This window comes from Brienomyrus brachyistius, chromosome 5 (genome assembly GCF_023856365.1).
Source record: "Brienomyrus brachyistius isolate T26 chromosome 5, BBRACH_0.4, whole genome shotgun sequence".
In the NCBI taxonomy this organism is placed as follows: domain Eukaryota; kingdom Metazoa; phylum Chordata; class Actinopteri; order Osteoglossiformes; family Mormyridae; genus Brienomyrus; species Brienomyrus brachyistius.
Window position 1 is genome coordinate 22,459,820 of NC_064537.1, and position 25,602 is coordinate 22,485,421.

At 39.9% G+C, this 25,602-nt stretch overlaps 2 protein-coding genes across 3 annotated transcripts; both read right to left on the minus strand.

Annotated features, from left to right (window-relative positions):
- Nucleotides 1-75: 75 nt before the first annotated feature.
- LOC125743024 (nucleobindin-2-like) lies at nt 76-7,763 on the minus strand. The gene is made up of 13 exons (XM_049015618.1): nt 7,647-7,763; nt 6,523-6,652; nt 5,993-6,100; nt 5,652-5,784; nt 5,168-5,271; nt 4,598-4,783; nt 4,112-4,202; nt 3,708-3,766; nt 3,359-3,451; nt 2,403-2,492; nt 2,067-2,240; nt 1,868-1,982; nt 76-1,775 (listed from the first exon to the last, which is right to left on the minus strand). Exons 2-13 carry the CDS (start codon nt 6,649-6,651, stop codon nt 1,681-1,683), a joined length of 1,377 nt encoding a protein of 458 aa, XP_048871575.1. The 5' UTR covers nt 6,652; nt 7,647-7,763; the 3' UTR covers nt 76-1,680.
- Nucleotides 7,764-8,366: 603 nt separating this feature from the next.
- LOC125743029 (G1/S-specific cyclin-D2-like) lies at nt 8,367-11,618 on the minus strand. 2 transcript variants are annotated; one of them, XM_049015637.1, is made up of 5 exons: nt 11,079-11,618; nt 10,409-10,624; nt 9,160-9,287; nt 8,967-9,039; nt 8,367-8,723 (listed from the first exon to the last, which is right to left on the minus strand). In XM_049015637.1, exons 1-5 carry the CDS (start codon nt 11,268-11,270, stop codon nt 8,565-8,567), a joined length of 768 nt encoding a protein of 255 aa, XP_048871594.1. In that variant the 5' UTR covers nt 11,271-11,618; the 3' UTR covers nt 8,367-8,564. The 2 variants fall into 2 exon arrangements, with proteins under 2 accessions (XP_048871594.1, XP_048871593.1); XM_049015636.1 differs by having other exon boundaries at nt 8,967-9,287.
- Nucleotides 11,619-25,602: the final 13,984 nt, after the last annotated feature.

Below are 25,602 nucleotides of genomic sequence, written 5' to 3' on the forward strand. Positions count from 1 at the left end.
TCTGTGATTGAGACATGGGCTTAGAGGGGTGTGAGAAATTGTGCAAACACAGTGACTAAGACCTTAAAGGGGAACTGCACCAAAATTCTGTCATTTTATTTGATCGTCTTCTTCAGTACAGTACACAGTAGAGTGCTGAATTTCATTTCTTGCCCTAAAGAAATGATCCTATAGAAATGTGGTTAATCCTCACCCCCAACACTGATATGACATAAAATGACAATTCTGTATAAAAAAAAAAAAAAAACAGGACTGCACACAGGTAACAAAAAGTCCAGAAAATTATTTGTAGACCACATACGTTTCCCTTAAAGACTTACAAGTCAAATGGGGAATAGAAATTTATCCTGATGATATCAGAGGGAGAAACTCTTCATTAAGAAGTATGAATTGTGTGTTCATAGAGTATATAGAAAACTCTTAGTGGTTCGCAAGACAGCAGTCTGATGGAGAACAATTAAAAAATGCTGACTGAACTGTCATTTGGGGCAGAAAGCACTCATGATGTAAGATAAAAGGTAAGTCTGACCATGAAACAGAAGCCAATCTATAATTACACACAATATAAGCAACACAGCACATTGCTGACATGACTTCAAAGCATGTGCCAGTGCATCTGTTCCAAAAGCCGACCTGCTTTCTCACACATATAAGCGCTCATTTAGGTAACACGATAACAGAGATACACACCATTAACAAACCATAAACAAAACGACACAGTGGAAGAGGCAGTAACAGTAAGCTACTCATACAAATTGTGAATCTGTGAATAGAAATTATAAAGTGAAAAGTGGACCACAGTCGCAACACGGACGATGCATTGTTAGGGGCATGAAGGTCATAGGTTCATATCCCAAACAGTTTGCAAATTCCCCCCCCCCCATATCTAAAATGGCAGCAAGATACAAACACTTTAGTATTGTTTAAGGTGGAAAGAGGAAACAGAAAACGGTAGTTTGAGAACCTTGGATACAAATGCACATATGTGACCCATCATCACGAAATGAGTCTTAAGTCGCACTGGTAGAAATACACCCATTTCGTGGCGATGGGTCACATATATGACAATATGGCCTGATGCTGAAAGAAATCGATATGGCAGGCATTTTCTATGCAAGTGGAGTACCACCAATTAAAATGAACACTGCCTTTGCAATACATCTAGAAAATACAGCTATGGCAAAACTTTCAGAGAAAGAAGCTAAGCCAAAATAAATGTTATAGAAATAATGTAATTCAGCCACACAATATTTATGTAAATTTAAAGAGTCCTTTAGAGAATTGATTCCACATACATTAAGCTTAAAAATGGTTTTAAGATATCTTTATAATATGGCCATAAACAGACCTGGAATGATTTTATCTATCGTATCGTAATCAAAATATCTGTTTAGATTTAAATTAAAATCCGTTTAGATATCTTGAAATTATTTTTAAAAGTTTAAGAGATGTACTTAGATTATCTACAAATAGCAACATTAAAATATTTACCTCCAAAATACTTATCTCCAAAAAAAAAAAAATTTGAGTTGCCATACTGTTGGTAACAAACGGAACACTAATTACAATGTTAAAATGAAATGTTAACATCAACAAGTATGGCCTGAATGGACAGACAGACACAGACAGACAGACAAATTGGCAGCACACCACCCAAGCAGGTGTAGCACTGTGGTGACGTTAGGGGCCCTGTGAGAACTGACTCTGCACATGTTCTACTGGGAGGCTGTTCTGAGCCTCCCTGCCTTCCTCCTGAGAAACAGGCACCTTTGCATCTGAAAACCCAGAAGGTAAAAAAGATGTTTAAACAACAAAAAGTCATGTCTACACATTTCTAATCTTCTACCATCATCCACCTTCCCCTCACCTTCTTCTGCATTCTTCACCTCTTCATGAAACTCCAGGTCATCTTTTGGACCAGCAGGTGGCTGCCCCACTACTGCCTGAGGGTCCTTTTGCTTCTGAGATAGCTCCAATAGTGCCTGACCAAAATGCACAGAAACACTAATATAAAAGGACTGTGCTTCTTAGCACACTGCTAATAATACTCCTATGACCCTTCTCACCTGCTGATACTCTTTCTTCTGTGCCTCTAAGGCCTTGCCCCTCTCTCTGAGCAGCTCCTCCTCGTGCTGTAGCGATGCCGCCCGTCTGCCTAGCTCAATCTCCTTATCCCGGAGCTCCACCTCAAACTGCTGGAGCTCTGCTTCAGAGTATACCGGTTTCCTGTCATCTAGGGTCTTCAACAGGAAATGACACATAAATCCACATGTGACTATAAGGAAGTACCAATACTCAAAACAGTTCAGCAAATTAATTCACAAAACACAAAAATGTATGTGCTCTGGACCCCCCAAACCCTGCCCCCACAGAAGCTTCTATGGACTTCCGTCTGCTCTCACCTCCCATTCCTGAGAGTTATTAAACTCTTTCTTATCTGTGGATTTAAGGAACTCTTCCAGGCTGATCAGTCTGTCATGATTGGTGTCCACCTACAGAGATAATAAAAAACTAGAATATTAATTGTAATGTCAAATTATTATCGTTCATGAACTGGCAGAGTATGCCTGAATTGTTGTGGTTGGGCAAATTCAGCCACCAGGACATGGAGAATGTGTTCAGTGGGTTAAGGTGCTGGTAGCGCTGCAGACAATAATCTTTGATTGTAATGTACTGGCTAGAACTAAATACAAGTTTACAAGGTAAGAAGTTCTGATAAAAGGATAGTATTTTCCCTATTTAAAATCCGCCTGCGTATGAGTTCTCTTATGATACACTGAAGGGCTGGATGATATTTTGGCAAACTATCAGTGGGCAGTGGTGGCTTGATGGTTAGGGATGCACACTGGCAATTGAGAGGTTGCAGGTTTGAATCCCTGACCAGCAAGGCACCACTGAGTTACCCTGAGCAAGGTACCGCCCCCAAGCAGTGCTCCCCGGGTGCTGAATTAGCAGCCCCCTGCTATGTCACGTATGGGTTACATGCAGAGAACACATTTCATTGTTGCTCACTCTGTGGTGCGTCAACAATGACAACTAATCACAAAAAAAATACATCTAATTATGAACATTCATACTGTCATCAATTTGAGTATCGTGATATAGCCTAAATGCCTGTTTTTATGCCATTTCGATGTTATGAGCATCCCTTATTTATCACCAATGAGTTTACCAAGGGGGGGGGGATTCCCCCACCCCAAGTACCTGGCCCTCTAAACATCTCTGTATGGAATTGAGAAAGCTGTCATAATAAATAGATAAATAATAGTCCAAAGAGAAACAAAGTGTAACTGATGCATGTGTAACAGCACAGGAGTTTACGGATCATAGTTAGAGGAAGGGCTGCAGAGCAACTGACATTCTTCATGACGTGTTCCCTCATTCTCAGCCTCTCTTCCTCCATCTCCATCATATCGTCCTCTTCGTTCCGTGGGTCATACACCTTCTCCAGCTGAAAGAGAAGCACAGTGTATATCGTCTGCACTGCAGAGAGAGAGAGAGAGAGAGAGAGAGAGAGAGAGAGAGAGAGAGGAGGAAACTGGTCCCCATAAGGGAAAAAAAAAAAAAACGGATATTTATCACGTTATGGGGACATTGTGTCCTCATAAGGATAAGTATACCCGCTCACAAACACACACACACACGCGCGCGCGCACACACACACACACACGCGCGCGCACACGGTGCGATGGAGATAAGCACAGTACCTCTCTGGTAAACAGAGCTTCAAGCTCCTGTTCGTCCAGAACCCCATCCTCATTGGTATCTTAGTAGGGAAAGAGTATTGTTTTACATCCTGTATTACTGATAGAAAATGCACACTACTGCCATAATGTGTACCATTTGAAATAACGGCATTATTTTTCAATGCCTCAAGGGGGAGACAATGTGCTTAAAGGAAGGATCAGCTTTGCAAGCATCATAGACGCAAGAACAAAGTTTTTCCTATTACAAATCAGAAATCTCATACCATTTGTTGAACATAAAATGAAGAAAAAAAAGGCAGCAGTATCAGACCTAACCTATTTGTATCTGATATATCTTTGTATAGAAAACAAAGTAGAACCAAAAACTGAGCACTAATGGCAATACATTTAAGAGATTAACTGACCATGTAGTTTGAAGAAAGTTTTGGGGTTGAACTCCTGAGGGTCGAGGCCATCCGTTTCCTCCCACACTTCCCGGAACTGTTTCGCACTGCCCTAAGACGGAGAGGAACCGGGAGCTAAGTCAGTGAGGTGCACACAAGATCCAACGGCTTTTAAAAAGCATGTCTCCTCTTGACCCATACGCATGGGTTAATCAAAGACAGGTGGGGCATTATACGTTTTTAAATGCACAGCTGTGGAAATCAGGAACTGCCTGACATGCAGCGGAGTGCATTTAAAAATATATAATGCATTAACCCTTTCACACTGCGGTCACTACATATTTGGCTTATACGTTTGTGGCTAAAGACATTATTTGCATGTTTGTGAGCTAAAAGCCCATTTCTTAATGCAACTACTTTCTTCTACCTCCCATCAACCTCCACCCTGCCTACATCCATCCATCCATCCATGCATGCATGCATGCATGCTATCCATTCCCGTCTCACCGGCGAGTTGACTTTGGGATGCTGTCTGTGTTTCTCCTTCAGCTCCTCCAGCCTCTTCTCCTCCTCCTCCCGCTTCTCCTGGTCGAGCCCCTTCAGGTACTCCCGTCGCTCGTGCTCCTTCAGCATCTCGTAGCGCTTGAACTCCTCATGCCGCTCCTTGTCGTAGCTCTCCAGGTCCTTGGTCGCCTGCCAAGCAGTGAGAACTGAATGAGCAGCTGTGTATATGCATGCAACAACATCCAGTTTTACAACACTATACTGACACCTTAACATCTCAACCTACTGTACAAGGCATCTTTTGATTCTGGCTGTCCAGCATCATGTCTCTAATATTCCCTCCTTTCTCATTCTTCCTTTTCTTTTTCAGTCTTCTTCCCAGCCATAATACGTCAGAACACATAGCTCCATACACTGATTATGTTACTTGCTTGTATACTCCTATTAACTTACAAATGTTTTCCCATTAATTTACTTGTACTTGCTTAATACTCTCTGCACTGTGTGTATTGTCTTTGCACTATGTCTTCATTTTTTGTTTTCCCCCAAATTTTCCCCCACAGGCCCTTATACCGTGGAGATGAGAAGCTCCAAGTCCTTGGCCTCAAAGGTGTGCTGGTTTTGGGGATCCAGATGTTCAAACTGCTTCAGCAGAGATGCATGGTCTACCTGTATATCTGCAGTCAAAGACCAGAGTCACACTTTGTTTGTGTTTCTCAATATGCACCCCTGACCGTACTTGTGTTCATGTGTACCTGTTTTACATCATATTCATCAAATCCCCAAATGTCGCTCTTGACCCGCCCCAAATATCAAGGATACATCGTTAGTACCCTCATCAAATGAGATCAATCCCATGATTGATCTTGGGAGGCAACTTAGCAAAATCAGTCTTGCCAAGGCTACAAGCACGATTTTTGCTTTCTTGGTATTGAGAAACATCCACTCTTTACTGCCTCTCAATCGTGCTGCCGCATGCATGGCCTGCATAGATGGGTGAACCGATACAGACAGACAGACCCAGACTCACACATACACATATGCCTCATCCTCTCACCATGTGCATTTGAGCTGTCCAGCTTGGCCTTAAGCAGCATCCTGAGCCTTGACACTTCCTGCCTCTTCAGTTCATCCAGACGTGTCCGTACATGGTGCCCCACCAAGTCCAGCTCCTTACTTAAGCGTCCGCTCTAGAAAGCCACACAGAAAGTTTGGGTTACCATTGGTTACAGTAAGTTATGTTCATGACTTGTGTAGATGCAAAAAAAAAACAAGTAAACAAAGCAAGCTAAAACGAAAGCAGGGAAAAAAACGACCATGGAAACAAGCAAGGAAAAACACAATCAAACAATCAAAACAAAACTGAAATGAATAATAATGTGCAAGTTCAAGACTCACTTTGATGTCCTCTGTGTTAGCAGTCTGTAGCTTTTCCCTGAAATGTGGGTCTGTCTCCAATACTTCAATCACTTCTCTAAGATATCTATCATAGTACAGTCCTGTGTCCTAAGAAAAGCATTGAAATTAGATAAACAGTAGGAGAATGACAGTATGTGATGAATTAGAACCCTAGGTGTTGCTCAATACCAGGAACGTCAAGATCGTACTTGCGGTCTTGTCAAGACCAGTTTGCTAACTTGCCTCCCAAGAACAAACTTGGGGCGCAATGAATCATGGGACTAGTCTTGTTCAACAAGGTTGCAACCCACGTATCCTTGATATCTGGGTGGTGGGGGGGGGAGAGGGCATGAACAACATTCAGGGATTTTTACCATCCTCTGTACTTCTGTTCTTAGTTTTGCGACTGGTCTTCAGCAATGGAAGATGATGTTAAACGGGTACACAAGAACGCAAGTACGATCAAGTACACATATTGAGAAAGACCCCATCTACTGTAACCAGTGCTGTCTGTTAATGACATGAAGTACCATATTGTCATCTTGCTTGTCTTCTTGAGGGGGCTCAGTTCCTGGAGGCTTTTTGTTATGGTCAATGGGCACTGACCACGTTCCCACTGACATGGACAGGAGCAACAGCCAGTAGGGAATCACAGCCATTCTGCTTACAAAGAGTGAGGGCATTAGTGTCATCTGGGCACAGGAAACAACCACACGGTGCTGGCATTTTAGGTCATGGTACCCTTCAGAGAAGTGTCAAGAACCATTTGGACATGTAATGTTTGGAGTTGGGTCAGTTGAACTTAGGATGACTGTGGAAAACAATAAAAAGTAATTTACCATCATACAACAGTTTTTTTATATTAAATTACATTGTATGTTATTTAAAGTAATTAACTACATTTACTTATTAAATAATCAATCTGGACGTGTATATCACCTAATTGATTATTATTATTATTAGTAGTAGTAGTATTATATGCAACTGAAGACATAACTCATAGCAATCACAATTTTGACTTAAGTTCAACCTAACAGATTACTAATTTAATGGATGCATATGGTACTTTCACCCCAAGTTGTAAAGACCAAACTCTTGATGACTCATATTTGTCACACCTTTCTCGTCTAAGTATAACCTAAAACGACATGAATACATTAAGACAAATTCATAATATGAAACATATAAGCATCTAGTCTGTTCGTAACTTAATATCGAAACATTGAGAAAAGAAAACTCAATTCAGCTAAGGCAAGCAAAATATTACAGCACAGCAAGGCAAAGAAGTAGGACATTCGAAGCACATTACTGACTTCACACAAGGGACACAGAAATGTACCTGAAAAAGCAAAGAGAAAAAAGCTGACGCAAAAAATTAGGCTATGAAGAAGATACACTAACATGTGACGTAAACAGCTGAATGGCCGAGAAACAAAACGATAACACAAACAGAGGTTGAGGTGCCATACTGGACAACACGGGATTCCAAATCATCTGCCAGAAGCAAAGAACTTTGATAATCTAAAAGTCCCGTATATTTAATTACTTGTATCTGCCTCCGTCAGCTCTCCGCGTAGCCATAACTTAGTCTCTTGTTTATTAGCCTACTCATCAGTATTGCTAGCCGTCCTGACCCCAGTAATACTCCACTTACATGCATCCGCTCGTCCCTGTCACCCACCGACTGCCGTCTTGCCTACACGTCTCCTTTTCGGTCAACGTCAATCGTCGTTATCCGTACGTTCCCAGCACGCACGGATCCATGGGAAAATTGACGGCATCAACCAGCGACGTGGTAATTGTAGTTTTTTTTAGTGCCGATTGTAAACGGGTGTAGAGTGTCCTCCTAATTATCAGTGTGGATTATGTGAATATGCTTGGGGGCTGCCTGTGAATAGTAATGCAGTACTTATATAGTACTGTATGTTAGTCAGCCACTTTCAAAATTCACGTTACAAAAAAAGCCTAATGTTGTGTTTTAATTTTGTCAAATATTAAACAGTTGATTTTCAGGATTGTGAAATACCGAAGAGCAAGAGTTCCCTTAATTTGGCTAGATTATGAAAATTGTAGCAAATAAGGTGCGTTATGCTAAAACGTTTTAAAACAGTTTATTTTATAATTTTAAAAAATATATCTATATAAATATTTAAAAAATAAAACGGTACAAAATAAAGATAATGAACCACATTTTTGACATAGAAATACAGTGCTGATATAAATATTTTCAACAAATTAATAAATAAATATCGCAATAAATAAATAATCAGACAATAAACAAATAGACAAATGAATAACAAACAATAAATAAATAGACGAATAAATAATTGAAATAAATAACTAAATAAATTAATAAATAAAACATCAAGTAAAATACACAATAGTTACGATATTAATCCAATCAAGTCACAACAAATGTAAAACACCAAAAAAGCAGCAAAAATGAAAATTAAAATCGTCTACTACCATGACAAAATGGACCACAAGATGGAAAATTGGGGACCTATTGGTAAATTCTCTAAACATCTAATCCGACTGAGTGGTAAAATTACGCAGCACATTTCACAATTGCCTAAAAATCAACGTCCCTTAAGTCCGTTGGTGTGCTGGCTCTGCACTCCTCCGTTTCTTCATTACTGACATCAGCATTCAGATCCCTCTCCTTCAGTCCCATCCTCTGACTCCTCCTGAGCATGTTTTCTATTATCTCAGAAAAGTGCCGCACCGCTGTCTGGCATCACGAAAACAAGACACTGGTATTATCGTACATGGTTAAACTTTTAAGTTTTAAGTGTTCACGTGCGTGAAGAGCACTATACTCCAACTGAAACTGAGATCGATAACATGATTTCCTCCATAATATTTGTATTTTTATATGTATGCAAACTGACATTTTACATTTTCATTACGGCGTATGATTAAATGTAAAAAATGTCTCTTTTCCTGGTTGCGCAATTTAAAGTAGCCTACTCACCGCATCTGTTTTACAAAGTCCTGCCAGTGTGCTGGTCATCCTGTCAAGCTGAACTCGCTGGACCCCCAGCTCCCTAAGGGCACAATTCAAAGCCGCGGCTGCAATCACGGAGGGGCGTGTTCCCAAAAACTGGGAGTCGCATATGCACAAGGCGGCCAGGGTGCTGCACCGAGCGCGGAGAACTGAGCGCAACCTTGCGGTGTCTCTGCCGAGGGTCCCAGTCCTGTCCCTCAATGCAGACAAGAAGTGTGGAAGGAAGTCTTGGGGGGTCACGGCAGTAATGTCCCAATGGAGAGATGCTAGGACGATAATCTCCATGTCCTAATTGAAAGAGGCATGTAAGAAGGAACCGACAGGGTAAATTCAACATCCATTTAATTCAATGAATCAACTATCCATCCATTCTTCCATTTTCCAAACCGCTTATCCTACTGGGTCGCGGGGGGTCTGGAGCCCTCTCTGGTGCCGGAAGAAATGGGCACAAAGCAGGGAACAACCCAGGATGGGGGGCCAGCCCATCACAGGGAACACTCACACACCATTCACTCACACATGCAATTTAGTAACTCCAATTAGCCTCAGCATGTCTTTGGACTGTGGGGGGAAACTGGAGTAACCAGAGAAAACCCCACGACGACACGGGGAGAACATGCAAACTCCACACACATGTGACCCAGGCGGAGACTCGAACCCGGGTCCCAGAGGTGTGAGGCAACAGTGCTAACATGGCACCATGCCGCCCCCATGAATCAACTAATTCAACAATTTTCCAGAAACTTTTGATTTTGAGGAAATTTGGAATGTAAATTACAGCATATACCTTCGTGAGCCTCAGGGCCTTTTCAATGGCCCAGGTAACAAAAAAATATAATTGTATATATTTGTGTGCTTTTTTATGAGCTGCATTTTTTTACCATGAAAGCTACTACATAGATCAATGGAAAGCTAAAAAATGTATTTTTTTTCATGTTGTGGTCAAATTGAACTAATTTACTTATTGAAGGTCAAATTTCATCTCACAAACTGCATTTTACTGCTGTCACTTATGAAGGCTGTGGAGTAGTCCAATCTAATGTGTGTGTATGTGTGTGTACTAATTGTATGTAAATCAATGACCCATTGCATGATCCCCTACATGAATTAAATGCACCCCAAAGGTGTTTTAAGTTGGCATGGGGGGAGGGGGGAAAATGTTTTCATTTAATTGGGAAGAAAGTACTCATTACCTGCTTTTAAAAACTCTTCAAATGGCTGTAGGAGTTATGGGACTCTGAAGTTATAAAATATCACTGAAACTACACAATTATCTCACTTTTTCTAATCAACTTCTTTCACAAAATAGCTGGAAGTGCAGCCTGAACTATATTAAGTGTTACACAGAGTTAGTTGGCTTGTAAAAAGCAGGTTCATGGCAATGGCAGAGGGGCTCAGAGATGACTCACCCGCAGGTGCTGTGGGAGAAAAGCGAAGCGAGCAGCCATGCACAGGGCCTCTGCGCTGACAGCCTCTTCATCCGCGAGTTTGGAAGCGAGCAGAACGCAGGCTGCAGTCAGGCAGAGCGGCGAGATGGGCAGGGAGAAGGACTGGGACAAATAGCGGTCTAACAGTGAGATGGCCAGGGGAAACACCGAATCCGCAGAGCCGTGCTCGCCGCACACCTGCAGCGTGGGGGGAGAAATACAATTAAAAATGTCGAGTGCCTAAGTGCACACAAATATCAGCACGTTTTATTCTACATAGTAATGAAAAGACAAACTCGTCAGAAAGCGCCCTCTGCCGTTTCCACTTGGAGCTTATCTATAATGCACATATTCAGATAGATAGATAGGGAAACCAGAGAACCTGGAGGAAACCCCACGACGACACAGGGAGAACATGCAGACTCCACACACAGAGTCATGGAGGAGACTTTAATCCTGGTCCCAGAGGTGTGAGGCAACAGTGTTGACCTCTTTACCACTGTGCTGCCCCTTCAAGACACTTCAAGAGTGATAATTATACAAAAAAAATGTAGTCAGATGTACTCAAGATACTTATATTAATGGCAGTGGTGCACAGTCAATATGAAGCAGCACCTGTAGAACTTATCAAATCCAAACATACGCACAGTACCTGCAGTGTCCAGTTGGTCAGGGCCTCCCTGGTGTGCGAATCTTCTTCAATGAGAGACACGTAAAGTGGCGAGGGCATATACTTGTTCTCGGACATTAGCAGCCCTTCGATGACAGTGAGGTCCCATGAGCCTCTGCGGCAAGGCTCAGGGAGTCTCATACAGGCACCCTCACCCGACCGTGACGCAGACATCGAGGAGCCAAGCAGAAAGAGGACAGAGCCCTTCAGCAGTGGAGGCAGTAGTAGGTTCTGATGCAGTGTGGCTGCCCTTCTGTCTGCCTCTGTGTGTCTGTCTGTATCTCGTCTCCTATCTGTTTCCCTCTGTCTGTGTCACTGTGTGCCTCTCCTTAAGCCTCCATCTCTTGCCTCTTCAATATATACCCCCTATAAACTGTAAAATGGGAGGGGCCTGTAGAGGCACTTTGTTTTGTGGACAAGAAAGAGGGAATTGTTATTAGGAAAAAACAAAACAAAACTATTCAACAGAAGCATCAGCAGGTGGATTGGAAGACAGCAAAAGGGGAGGGAATGTTCAGGAGATGAGGCAGGGAAAACAGATTGCCACCCTAACCAAAAAAAGGAAGAGTAGAATGACAAAAAGGTCATCTCCAAATAGTGACAATGGGAATGAATAACAATGCAGCCAGGCTTTATGGCAGCATGAGTTTTTAGTTAATGTTTCATTCTATTCTGTGCCATTTTAACACTTTACTCTAATGTACAGTCTTGCGGTTCTAAACCAGCATGCAGAACATGCAGGTACCTATGGCACAGTTTGATCCTCAGACATATGGTACTGTACTAAAAGCTGCCCATTCCCTAGCTGATAATGATGCATGTGCTCTGGGTCCCTCTGAGGAATCTCATTGTCAAAGCAATCTGTGGTGGGCTGCCTGTTCCCCCTCAGCTGCAATCTGTTTATCCGTTCAGGGTTGAGTGCTCACAATCAAGAGGGCAGGGCGGAGCATACGAAAGCAACGGTGATGCCAGGCAGGTCAATGAGCCATGCTGTCTCCCCTCATACAGAGCCGTGAGACACCGGCTCCTGGCCTTATGTTCCATTGTATGCGCAGACACAGCAGCAGTCCTCTGGGGTTCCTTGTCGGTCATGGGAGGGTCAGGCTCATCAGGATCTCTCTCCTTTGGCAGCAGTAAAAGGTTTCACTTAGATGTTACTACAATGATCGTAATTTTTCTATGCACACAATTGCATATGTATGATTTATGATATTTTTATTAGGGCTATGAATTGGTTAAAATCTTTACTAATCGCACAGTTTTCTGTGATTAATTGCGATTAATCGCACCTAACATTAAAACTTTCAGTCATAAATCACTAAATTAATATACAACTAACACAAAGGAGAATATGTGGGTCATTCTCACAATCTCATTACTATATCATATCAATTTTCTGAATTTTAAAATGAGTTTGAAGACAGACTCAAATGATACCGCTGCATTGTTTAAACGGTCACTTTTCCCTCTAGGGAAGTTAATCAGTTTTGTTATATTGCCATTTATTTCTGTAATAAACAAAAATAATTAATCAAAAGCCGGTGCAAGATTTATGGAGGATAGCAAAAACAATAATACTATATCAATAATTGGCTAAACATTTTGACATACAATGTACTAATCATTTATTCCATGCAACAAAGTTGAAAGATTTAAAAACATGTAATATAGTTTTGTTTTCTTTTATATTTGGCTACATATTTGTCAAAAATGGTTTAAAATGATCAAATCAGAGATATAAATAATATAATATTAATATACCCAAAAGGTAATGTCAATTATTCTGCAAAAAAACAAAAAAACAAATTGATTTTCATTGAAACAGGTTTTTTTGGAAAATTCTCCAATTTATACAATGACCCATATTTTAATAGATTTAATCATTTAATTTAAACTTGTGAAGTACAGATTATTCATTTCCAGCAAGAATACCACTTGCAAGAAACTACAAACTGAATTTCAATGCCTTCAAAAGGCATTGAAACGGCATACTGTATGTACATATAATTGCAGGTACTCAACAGTCAGATCAACACATTATTTAATTCTGACTGCGTGATCAATCTAAAATATAAAACCTATTTGACAAATAGCTCTAAAAACCCAAGCATGACAAATACTAAAAGAACCCTTAATAACATGAAAGATCTTCAGATTTTTTGTCATGATCTGTCCTTCTTTCATTCCATTTGCTGGCCATCTTGTTTGGTCCCTTACTACCTTCACCTGATTCTAGTTATACATTATTTCTAGTTTTTGGCCTACTGTAATGACCTACACCTGTCCCTCATCTGGTCCTTTGGATTTGTATATATATGAACCTGTTTGTGCCTTGTTCCTTAGTCTTGTCATTGTAGTTATTAGTGCACTTTAGTAGTTGTTTCAGTTTGGATCCCTACTGTGCTCTCTATATTTTGGTTTACCCTGGTCCCTCCTGGTTGTTCCTTTCTACCTTCCGTTGGACCCCCTTGTGGTTATTTTGCTTCTGTTTTGGTTCTACAATAAGCCCTGCAAGGCTGTGTAGATTGTTTCTCATTTTTGTCATGACGATTTTAAGGTATAAGTTTTCAATAAAATAAATCAAATCCTATCCAGTGGCATAACCTAAACTCTCGTGATGTTTACAACCAAGAAGGAATATTATAGGCCTCTATTAACATTTTTGCTCATACTATTCTCCCATTTGGGTATCAAAATGATGCAAGCATTAATGAGATCAAAGCTAAAAAAAATTAACGCTTTGTGTCGAAGCGATGAATTTCCTGCGTCTATCTTCCAGGCATTTAGCCAGTACACAGCTGTTGGGATCCTGAACCCTGTCCCTGGCAGCACAAGGCAGGGGAACACCCTGGATGGGATGCCAGTTTGGTGAATTAGAGGCTTTCAGCTGCCTATATTGTGTGTTAGCCCTAAAATGGACCTAGATTTAAGTTACACTTTTAAGTGTCATTTCATAAAATGTTTCCCATTCTCCGTTGGGTCCACCTCAGTTTCATTCATTTCACTGTCACTCATTTCACCGAACAATGTGACTACCACAAAAAGAGGTTAAACAATTTCACAATTTTTGCCCAATATTTGACCAAAAAGGAAGAATTGTGTGAATTACGAAATCCTTCAACAGCTCAGTGAAACAGGACAGCTGAGATCAGACACAGAGAGAGCCAGAGATGGTATAAGATTAAATGTGTCAGGGGGCTCCTGTCTCCAGTCCCAGACCGGTACTTTATTAAAAATGGGACTGCTTTTGTAAAATAATAACTGATAAATAACACTTTATACCCATAAATTCATCAAAAGCCGGGTGCAAGAATTATGGAGGACAGCAAAAACAATAATACTGTATCAATAATTGGCTAAACATTTTATCATACAATGTACTAATCATTCATTCCATGCAACAAAGTTGAAAGATTTAAAAACATTTAATTCCCATGTTCAGATAGGGAATGCCTATAGAATAGCACTTCTTATGAAAAGCATTGCAAAGACAGATATATTACAGTAAATCATTTGCTTTATACAAGAAGATAAAGCAGAGTAACATATTGCAAGCTGTTTAAGTAGTGTGTTAAATTCATACTTCCCATCTGCACACAGGCATGCACTAAAAGAGGAGAAGACAAGGAGGAGGACCCTGGACAGAATGAGAGGCAGGCCTATCCCTCCGATTTCACGGGTCATTTGTCCGGATGGACGGGTTGCTGGTGTTCCTTTTGTCAAACAGAAATTTAAACATGAGACACTATTTGAACAGACACTTGAGGAGTCAGAGAAGTGGGACAAAGGGCACGCCAAGGGCAGGCTGCACTGTCAAGAGGCACGAGAAATTCTCAGTTACTGGTTGACTATACAGAAGTACTCTGCATAATGTAAATCTGACAAGGAGTATTACAATAATCGATGCCCTATCTGGTGCTTACTTGCTTTGTATACATTTTGTATCTGTCTTCAGTAGAAACTGTTGGTCGATAGAACTTACATTAGAAATTACAAACCATTAAAATGTTACCTACTAAATATATACCCAGTCAAAACTGTAATATCCCTAACTGCCTTTGGCAGAATTGCACGGTATCCTTATTGTGAGGAAGACTGGTGCTTAATGCTTAAGACCATCATTTCCCTGTGGCGTTTTAAACCGACTTTGATCTGATTTCTATATGAAATAACAAATATAACAATATTTTAAGAGATTTCCCACAGGATAGTAAGATCAGTATGATACATGTACAGCAAAGGGTATCTTGTAGTTCAGTTTTCCTGTTGGGCAATAATTATGGCATAACAAAGATAGTGAACATGACAGAAATCTGATGATTGGACAATTTAAAGAGATCTTTTTAACATGAGGTTGCTAGTTGCTGTCCAACCACTGTCAAGACATGACTGGTGATGAGAACATAGTGGATCATACATTTTAGTCGCATTTAGTCACAAAGAGTGTTTCTTTTCTTGAGGAGGTGGATTCCAACTAAGGTTATCCTTTCACACCAGTCTTTCCAGTGACAGCCACAGTTAATACTTGTACTACATCATTAACAGTATATATGCAGTACATACAAGGGTCAAACTATTTTTCTGCACAGGGCCGTAGCCAGGATTTTTAAAATACTGAGGTCAAAATTGTTAGCCCATCCTACAGTAGGTGTGCACCATAGCGGATTGTTGATACTGGAGTTACAGAATAAATACAGAGGACTTGATAGGAATGGGCCTGCCTCTGCCTTAAAAAAAAAGTTAATTAAAGATCCTGTAACAAAATGCATTCATAAAAAAATCTAAACACATTTTTTTTTAAGTTACATCATTAGCAAGTAATATTAAGTCAAAGTGTAATCAACTTAACATGGAAACTTGGCCATTGGAAAAATGTGAATAAAATTACACTACACTGTCAGTAGCAGCACAGTACCCTAACATGGTGCAGCTTAGCTATTTGTCATCATGAAAAATCTGGTGGACAGATTTAACTCTGCATTTTCATTAATCAATACTCATTGTCTGGCGGAGAAGTCATTGTCAGACCCGAAACCCCTGTATGCCAAAAAGCCAGTGACTGGTACATTATGTGTCACGTTAAAAGCACACTTGGCAAATCATATATGGTCTCATACATGCAAATAGCTCTCTTTTGTCCATCTTTAACTTTTGAATGAGCATCAGATAGGCTATCTGCTATCACCACATGAAATGTATTAATACTTAAAATTGATGTTCCCATTAATTTTAGTCTCTAATACTACAAAATTATGTTTAAAGCTATCTATATGGGCAGTAAGTGTATAATTGCTCAATAAAAATGCCATTTAACATTAGAAAATATGCTAATAAATAGTAGATATGAATGTCTTTTCCAAAAAGTTACTGATGGCTTGTTGGATGGTTAGATGAACACCACTTCAGTTCCCAAACCTCTCTTCAGGGGCACCTCAGCCGTTCCATGGATTCGTCAAAATTCACCACCACATCACTAACTTCATTCACTTAATTAATTATTCTTAAAGAATTGTTTAGCCAAGCAAAGTTTGTTAGTATTTAAGTTAAAAAAATATATAGAGGTATTCTGGATGGTAACAGCAAGTACTGTGGTGACTTCTAGAGAGGTTTTCAAACGGTAAGCTGACACGCTTTGGCAGACATAAAAATCATTGCGTTACACCAACATAAACATAATTTAAAAATAATTGTCTATGCCAGCCTATGGATTTGCACAATACTGTATGTGTAAGTTGGTTATAAGGCACTCAGACATCCTGGCATATTTCTTACTACGATGGTACCTTGGAACACAAACTTATTTAGTTCCAGAAGGCTGATCGAGTTGCGATTTGATCAAGGTCCAAGTCAAATTTCCCCAAAAGAAAGAATGTAAATGAATTTAATCCGTTCTTCACCCCCAAAAATGATTGTCAGTTCAAACTTCTCTACATACCAAACTAATGACACAGAAAAATAACAATCAATATAAAACTAATACACACATGAAAAAGCACATATACAAAAGCAATAAACATGAAATAAATGACAATCCCATACTCCGAATGGGAGACATTGGGTTATATATATTGTGGAATGGGAGACATTGGTTTATATATATTGTGGGTTATATAGACAACTGGCGGATGTTCTGGAGTAGGCCTGGGCTTTTGAAGAGGGATGATATTCAACCCTCGCGGGCTGGTACAGACCTCCTGTCTAAAAGCATAGCTCATAGTCTACAGGCAAACTGCTGACTAACTAGTGCCAAGTCCAGGCGGCAGGCAAACCGGCATAACCGACTGCTAGTCGCTTAGAGTCGTCACCTAGGGTTCATTTTATGGAGACTGTGTCTGTTCCCCGCGTCTTTAATCATGGAGGACTATTCCACCGTGGAGTGTGCCATAATAACTTAATTAAAATCACAATGAATCCGTTACTAGAAAACAGTTGTGATGCAATATTAAACTTAAACTTGAACTTCTGAATATAAGATCACTGATTTTAGTCTTGGTGCCCTATACCTTACTGAGACCTGGCTTAAACCAGATGAATTCATGGCACTAAATGAATCTGCTCCAGCGGAATACAGTTATGAGCATAACCCTCGACCAAATCGCAAAGGTGGTGGTGTTGCTGCAATTTTCAGTCCAACTTAGGAGTGTCTCTTTGTAGCTCTTCACCGCAAATCACCATTGTTATTGTATATAGACCGCTTGGGCCGTACAGTAATTTTCTTAAGGAGTTTGCTGATTTTTTAACAAACCTGGTGATCAGTACTGACCAAGCCGTTATTGTGGGTGATTTTAACATTCATATGGAGAAGGATAGTGATCCTTTAAAAATAGCATTTGCAGCTATTCTTGACTCTGTAGGTGTATGTCAGAATGTAGTCGGGCCTACTTATGTCTGTAACCATACCCTTGATTTGATTATTAGTCATGGCATCCTGGTGGAACATATGTCTATTATGCCACAGAGTCCTCTGCTCTCAGATCATTACTTGTTAACATTTGAAATCCAGTAGCCTCTCACCGACCACAGCTCCAAAGTACAGAATCAGACATTCCATTGCCTCACTAGCTACAACATTTATGAAACAACTTCCACAGTCCTTCCATCTGAAGCATCGTGTGTAAATGAACTTGAACAGGCAACTTCAAACATGGAAAAATCCCTTCGCAGCACTCTAGATCTTGTAGCTCCACTTAAGAGGATAAGGGATAGAGATAACAAACCTGCCCCCTGGTACTCTGATCATACACGTGAACTCAAACAGGCATCACGCAAGCTAAAGTGCAAATGGTACTCAACTAAACTAGAAGTTTTCAAATCTGCCTGGAAAAAGAGCCTCTCTAAATACAGACATGCACTAGGGACTGCTAGGTCTATGTATCTCTCCAGATTAACAGACGTTAACAAAACCAATCCTAAATTCCTATTTGAATCCGTGGCTATGATAACACAGAATTCTTCATTAAACTCGCAAGTCCTGAAAGCTCTTAAGAGTGATGACTTTATTACATTTTTTAATGGTAAAATAACTAAGATTAGACAGACCATCCAGTGCACGTCTTTACCTACTTATGGCTGCCAGCCTCCTTCTAGTCTTATGCCTATCAATAATCAGTCCTTTGAATCTTTCATTCACTCAAAACTTTTGAGCTTGATCTTCTCCTGTAAATCCTCTACTAGCCTCATAGGCCCAATTCCAGATTCTTCAAGGAAATTGCACAGCAGATTATCACCACCGAGGGCGACATGGTGGTGCAGTGGTTAGCGTTATTGCCTCACACCTCTGGGTCCCAGGTTAGAGTCTCCGGCTGGGTAACATGTGTGTGGAGTTTGCATGTTCTCCCCATGTCATGGTGGGGTTTCTTCCGGGTACTCCAGTTTCCCCCCACAATCCAAAGACATGCTGAGGCTAATTGGACTTGCTAAATTGCCTGTAGTAGTGCATGTGTGAGTGAATGGTGTGTGAGTGTTCCCTGCGATGGGCTGGCCCTCCATCCTGGGTTGTTCCCTGCCTCGTGCCCATTGCTTCCGGGATAGGCTCCAGACCCCCCCGTGACCCAGTAGGATAAGCGGATGGATGGATGGATGGATGGATTAGCACTGCCCTGTTAAATATGTTAAACTAATCTCTTAGGCTTGTATATGTTCCAAAACCTTTTAAAATGGCTGTTATTAGACCCGTCCTAAAGAAACCAAATCTTAAACATAGTGTTTTAGAAAACTATAGACCTATGTCAAATCTTCCTTTCATTTCAAAGACCATGGAAAAGGTTGTAGTTCGTCAGTTGTCTTCTTTCCTACAAAAAAATAATACCAATGAATTGTATCATTTTGGCTTTAGACAAACCATAGCACAGAAACTGCTCTAGTCAAAGTAATGAATGATTTACTTGTGACTTCTGACCGTGACTGTATATTTCTGTTGGTATTGCTAGATTTAACTGCAGCATTCGATATTGTGGACCATAATATCCTCTTGGACCGGTTAGAACGTGTAGTTGGCATTATGGGGACAGCACTTTCTTGGTTCCGCTCATATTTAAGTGATCACTGTCAGTATGCCCATGTGAACAATGAATCATCCAAGGCCACCAAAGTTGAATATGGTGTCCCACAGGGATCAGTCCTGGGCCCGCTACTGTTTATACGTGCTACCTCTTGGTAACATTATTAGACAACATGGAATTGGGTTTCATTGTTATGCAGATGATACACAGTTGTACATATCTGTTAACCCTGATGATACATCACTACTATCTCGGTTAGAAGACTGTCTATTAGATATCCGGTGCTGGATGGCAAAAAAATTCCATATGTTAAACACAGTGTTACGTGCCATAAGAGTTTTGGATATGTCTACAGGACACCTCAGTCTTCTGCCCCAAGCTCCACTCACTACTTGCTGCTTCAGCCCCCCTCCCAGTTTCCGGCCACGCCCCTTCCACCTCTGATCCTGGCCCTGTGTTCCTGTTGAGGATAAAGCCTGCTGAACACATCCAGCTCGAGCCCTTGCCCAAGCTTTGTCTTTTGCTGTGTTGGTTTGCTGTTTCTGATTGACTTCTTGTGTATGACGGTTCTGATTGTTTGGTTTCTGGTTTTCTGCTTCGCCCTTTTTGTACCTTTGCCTTTGGTTTGTTTGTCTTCTGGTTTTGACCTCTTGCTTAGCTCCTGACTGGTCTCTTTGCCTCGCCCCTTCAGATGCTGTGTTTCGGCCTGTGTGTTTTCTGTACATGTCTGTTAGGTGTGTAAGGAGTGACTGCCTTTTTATTTATGCGTATGTGTGGTTTACTGGGGTTTTGGTTAGGGAGTTAGATTTAATCTTTGTCATTTCGTTTTCTCGTTTTCATTTCCTTTAGAGTTAGCTTAGTTTGGGATGTGTTTGTTAACCGTTTTGGTTGTTGTTTTGGCTTGGGTCACTCTCGAAGTTTGTTGCACCTCGTGTTTGTAAAAGTGTCTGTGAATAAATCTAAAAAAATACAAAAAAGATCCCTTTCTTTCCCTAGTTCCCTTTTCCCATTCCTTGGTTGTTTCATCTTCCCCTCTCCTTTTGCCTTACTTTTCTGTCGGTCCTCAATCTTAGACTGGGGATCGTAACAACAGAAAAAACAGAAGTACTGGTAATTGGTCCCAAGGCTGCAAGAAATAAGTTTCACCACCTTGACATTGGTAGCCTTCCTACACAACCTAACACGGTGGTTAGAAATCTTGGCGTTCTTGTTGATTCAGATCTATGTTTTGATGCTCACATAAGAAGTATTACTAGAACTGCGTTTTATCATCTACGGAACATAGCCAAACTTCGTAAGATGCTCTCACTTCATGATGTAGAAAAATTAATACATGCTTTTGTAAGTTCCAGACTGGACTACAGTAATGCCCTCCTACCTGGTTGCCCGTCTGGATCCTTACATAAACTTCAACTGGTACAGAATGCTGCAGCCAGAGTTCTAAAAAACACTAAAACATTTCATTGCATTACACCTTATATCTTATCCTCCCTTTATTGACTACCAGTTAAGTCTTGAATTGACTATAAAATACTGCTATTAACCTATAAAGCACTGAATGGCCCTGCACCAGAATACCTTAGTGATCTGCTGACCACATACAACCCTCCACGCTTGCTTCGCCCATGTTCATGATTTGTACTTCAGCAGTATATGAGTTACTACTAAGTATTTGTGCCCCTCAAGTGTTACTGCAATCCTTAATGATATAGAAGTCATTAGATCCCATGATTTCGCTGCGTGATTGTGTAATGAGATATCCCCAAAAAACAAAATTATAATGTTCCTATACATAATACTAGACAGTGACGGACATTTCAGGTCCAGAAAGTAAAGATGCAAACCAGGATTTTGTTTCAACCAACCAGTTGAGTAGTTTGTGACACTTTATGCTCAGCTGGTGGGTTGAAACAAAATCCTGGTTTGGATATTTACTTTCTGGACCTGAAATGTCTGCTTCTACTGCTAAATAAGTTCAACAAGTGGTTATATGAATACCAAGATGAAGTCCAATGCCTTCCATTGCCTCACCATTAAACAAATCTAAACATCATTCAGCCTTCATGGGAAATTTTGGAATCAAATGTATAAATTAGATGTCTACCACCTTCATTGCTCAAAAACCTGAAGGCTTTTCTTTTATAGTAGTGGGCCAGTATCTCACTTCTCTTGGTTCAGGATGTGTATAATAGCATTACAAGAAGCCTGAAGCTGTTATGAAGGCAAATCTTGGCTCTACTCTTTATTAAGTCTTTGATATTCAGATATTGTTAGGTATGTTTGTAATTTCTGTATTTTTTCCACCACCTTTATATCCAAGAATCTTCTTTGCATTTAGACAAGTTTATTACATTCATAGTGAAGACATGTTATCTGTGCAAATGGCAACATTTCCCACAAGATGTTGATATTCCTGATTCTCCCAAAGGAAACTTACTTTCTTCAGTTCAACTATCCAGGGAACTACTTCCAGAGGTCTCTTTATTTTTGACTACTTGCATCCTCGTACAGTGTATCTAAGTCTAGTAAATGCCCTTCTCTGTGCCCTTACTCAGATCATGCTAGATCCTGCTCTATGCATACACCATAGATCAGTGTTTCCCAATACGGGCCTCCAGACAGTCCGTGGTTTTGCTCCTTCCCAGCTCCTGGTATGTGGACTGTCTCACAGGGACCTGTGAGGGAGCAAAACCATGGATTTGGCTGGGGTTAAAAGAGGCAACAGCCTGAAAACAGACTCAAACGACACTGCACTAATAACACTAACCAGACTGGAGTTTTTACTTTTTAAGGTGACATGTTGAATCCTGTTTGTTACCTTGGATTCCAACTGCATTTCAGTTAAGGGCCAACCGTCCATGTTGAACTTACACAAATGTCTAAATGAAATCATAAGAAACCTGATAATAAATCAATTAGACGCGATCCACCTTGTGTGCCCTGTGGTGGGTTGGCTCCCCATCCCGAGTTGTTCCCTGCCTTGTGCCCGTAGCCTCCAGAATAGGCTTCTGACCCCCCCGTGATCCTAAATAGGACAAGCGGTTTCAGAAAATGGATGGATGAATGGATGAATGGAGATCCATCTTTCATGAATATATGTCAACAAATGACACTGTGTTGGATTGCAGTACAGCCCCAGTCGTTTTCCCTGCAATTCCCTTAATGTTAACTGGTTAATATCTGGCAGCATCTGTGTTCCTCCCCTTTAAAGTACCACTTTTGGAATGTATTTAGTTCCCTGGCTCATTTTTCTGTGTTGAGTGATTTCTGGAAAAGAGCTACTTCTAAATAACTCATTTTAAACTGCTGCAGAAAACAGTGATTCAGGTGCTATTTATTGAATTTAATATTAGATAAAGCTGCAGCACATTGACATCAGAAATGGACCCCATACAACACATTAATCTGGCATGATCTGCCTCCTCTTCAGAGAATACCTGAGCCAATTATGTACTATTATTTCAAATCCTCTAGTTTTGTAAGTTGATATTTAACAAGAACTCTCTAGATCCTTATACTGGCTAAAGTACATCATCATGTCTCTCAGTGAGTTTCTTTATTTCCCAGTTTACCAACAAGATTATTTCAAATTTATATTTAGGCATTTGGATTTAATTTCAGGGATTCACTAACATTATGACCCACTGATCAGGCGCCCTGCTAACCACTACCACCTGTGACCATGAGCTCTCTCTGGATCTGTCATCTTATGACCAGTTTAGGGATCTGTCTTTTCAGCAGCTGTCCTGGGTCCTGTTTCTCTACTCATCTGGACAGTACAGGTTTCATCCATGTTCTCTTTATATTATAATAATTTACTCCCCATGTCATTGTTTCAACACTTGCCTCCTAACATTATCCAGATTTTAATCTGAAAAATGAACAATATTACAGACAGACACACACACTTATACACAAAAACAGTACGTGAGTCTACATGTGTGTTTGCAATAACTGAGCTATTCATAAGGGGGTGCTATCTGCCTACATTCTGCAGAAAAATGTTGCGTGTTTGAGCCTGGGTGGAGGCTTTTATTACGTGTCTTTAAAAAAACAACTTTTATACTGTCTACGATTAAAAACCAAACTGAACATATTCCTGTAGATCATGTAACCGAACAGTCAGCTAAATTAGATTAATTAGATTAAATGTCTAATACTATACTAAATGACATATAATACACTAAGAAAATGCATTAACTTGTAACCTCTACATTAAAGCCATTTTTTATAGAAGACCGAAAGTAACAACAACAACAAACAACAACAAAGTTCAGCTTTAAATATTCAATGCAGACGTGTAATTTATGCTACCACACCAAGGAAAATAATGGAAAAATAGATGATATAAAACGGGATATGAGTAATTAATCTGGAGCTCTACGAGGATAGGGTTACTCTGTTGTATGGACACCTTACCTTATTTATGACAAAATGCATTAACCTTTTCATCTTAGAGTAATTTCCCAAAAACCAAATGAGTAATTTAATTCTTTCTTATAATTTAGTCCTTAAATTGGACAAAATCATTTACCCACCTAATCCTTTATGTAACCATATATTTACCTCTTAAGTCAGATAATCATTATGGGAAGCTTAGCTCATCAGGGAACAGGAAAAGCACTTTACATGGATCTTCAAGCAATGAGTCTTTTTAAGGGATTAAATGAAACTTACTGTAAAAAGGGGCGGGACTCCCACTACTTCAGTGTTCAAAAAAGTAATATGTAATATTGCTTTCATCACTCCTTCTCTCTCTCCCAGGTTCCATCTTTCACTCTGGTTTGGCTTAATGCCAAATGCTTAAGTGCAAAAACAAGGTACAGGTGGCATAAATGTAACCGAACTGAGGCTGTCACTTGACTCAGCTTCCTATGACAGATGGTGGCCCTGCCCCCTCCCATATCAAAAACATGAGAAACAGACAGAAATAAACTCCCCATTTTCCTTTTCTATAAAAACATTGTTTGTCAAAAAGCAAGCTGACACCCAATTTTCAAGTGAAAGAAAACTTCAATAACAATCCCTTTTGAAACAGATATCTAAAAATAACCGCTATTGACATTTAATCTTTACAGATATGAAAACTTCATTCTGCACCACTTGAAATAAAACCACACGGTATACATAAAGCATATATTGAGTCTGGTTCTGCTCATGGGAGCATTACTTACACAAAAATGCTCTGAGGGAGAACAAAAAATGATTGGTTCAAAGAGTTAACCAATTAGATTGCAAAGTTAAGCGTGTCAAAGCAACTAGAGGAGAGCGGACCAAACAGTCGTATGTCTTGGTCCCACCTTCTTTAGTTGCTTGGATTTTCCTCCTCTACAATACGACTGGTTATCTCTCTGAAACCATTTTTCAATTTTCGTTTTTCGTTCTGCCCTCAGAACATTTTTGCGTAAGTAAAACTCAGATAAAAAGAATCAGACTCAATATATTTTTTATTCTCTTGCTTTTTGTGATTGTTGATATTGACGTTTTTTTTTTCTCATCTTTTATTTCTATCTTAACTTATTATTAGCTGTATTTTGTTTTGGACTTATTTGATTATATATTGCTAGTAATTTTAGTTAGTTTTTTATGTTTGTTTTATATGAAGCACTCTGGTTACAGCTCTTCTGCTGTCGTTATGTGCTATATAAATAAATTGCAGGTGATGACAGAAAAATGAAATTAATTTTTAAATGAATTTTAAATCAATGTACTTTAGGCAAAGTATTTATAGTTGCATGTATATGAATACATTTATATGTATAAAAGTTAATCTACACAGGTATATATATATATGGAGAAAAGAGAAAACACAAAAATCATGCCTTTGCCTTATGGACTGGAATGCATGGTTGGTTGTAGAAGTCTAACTTCTTGACATTTATTATTAAGTGTAATTTGTAAATTGTACAAAAACTATGAAAGATGTACAATTACAAATGAACAGCTTTAAGACAATTGAGGTAGCTAGGAAGCCATGAACACTGCCGGCAGCAATGACAACACTA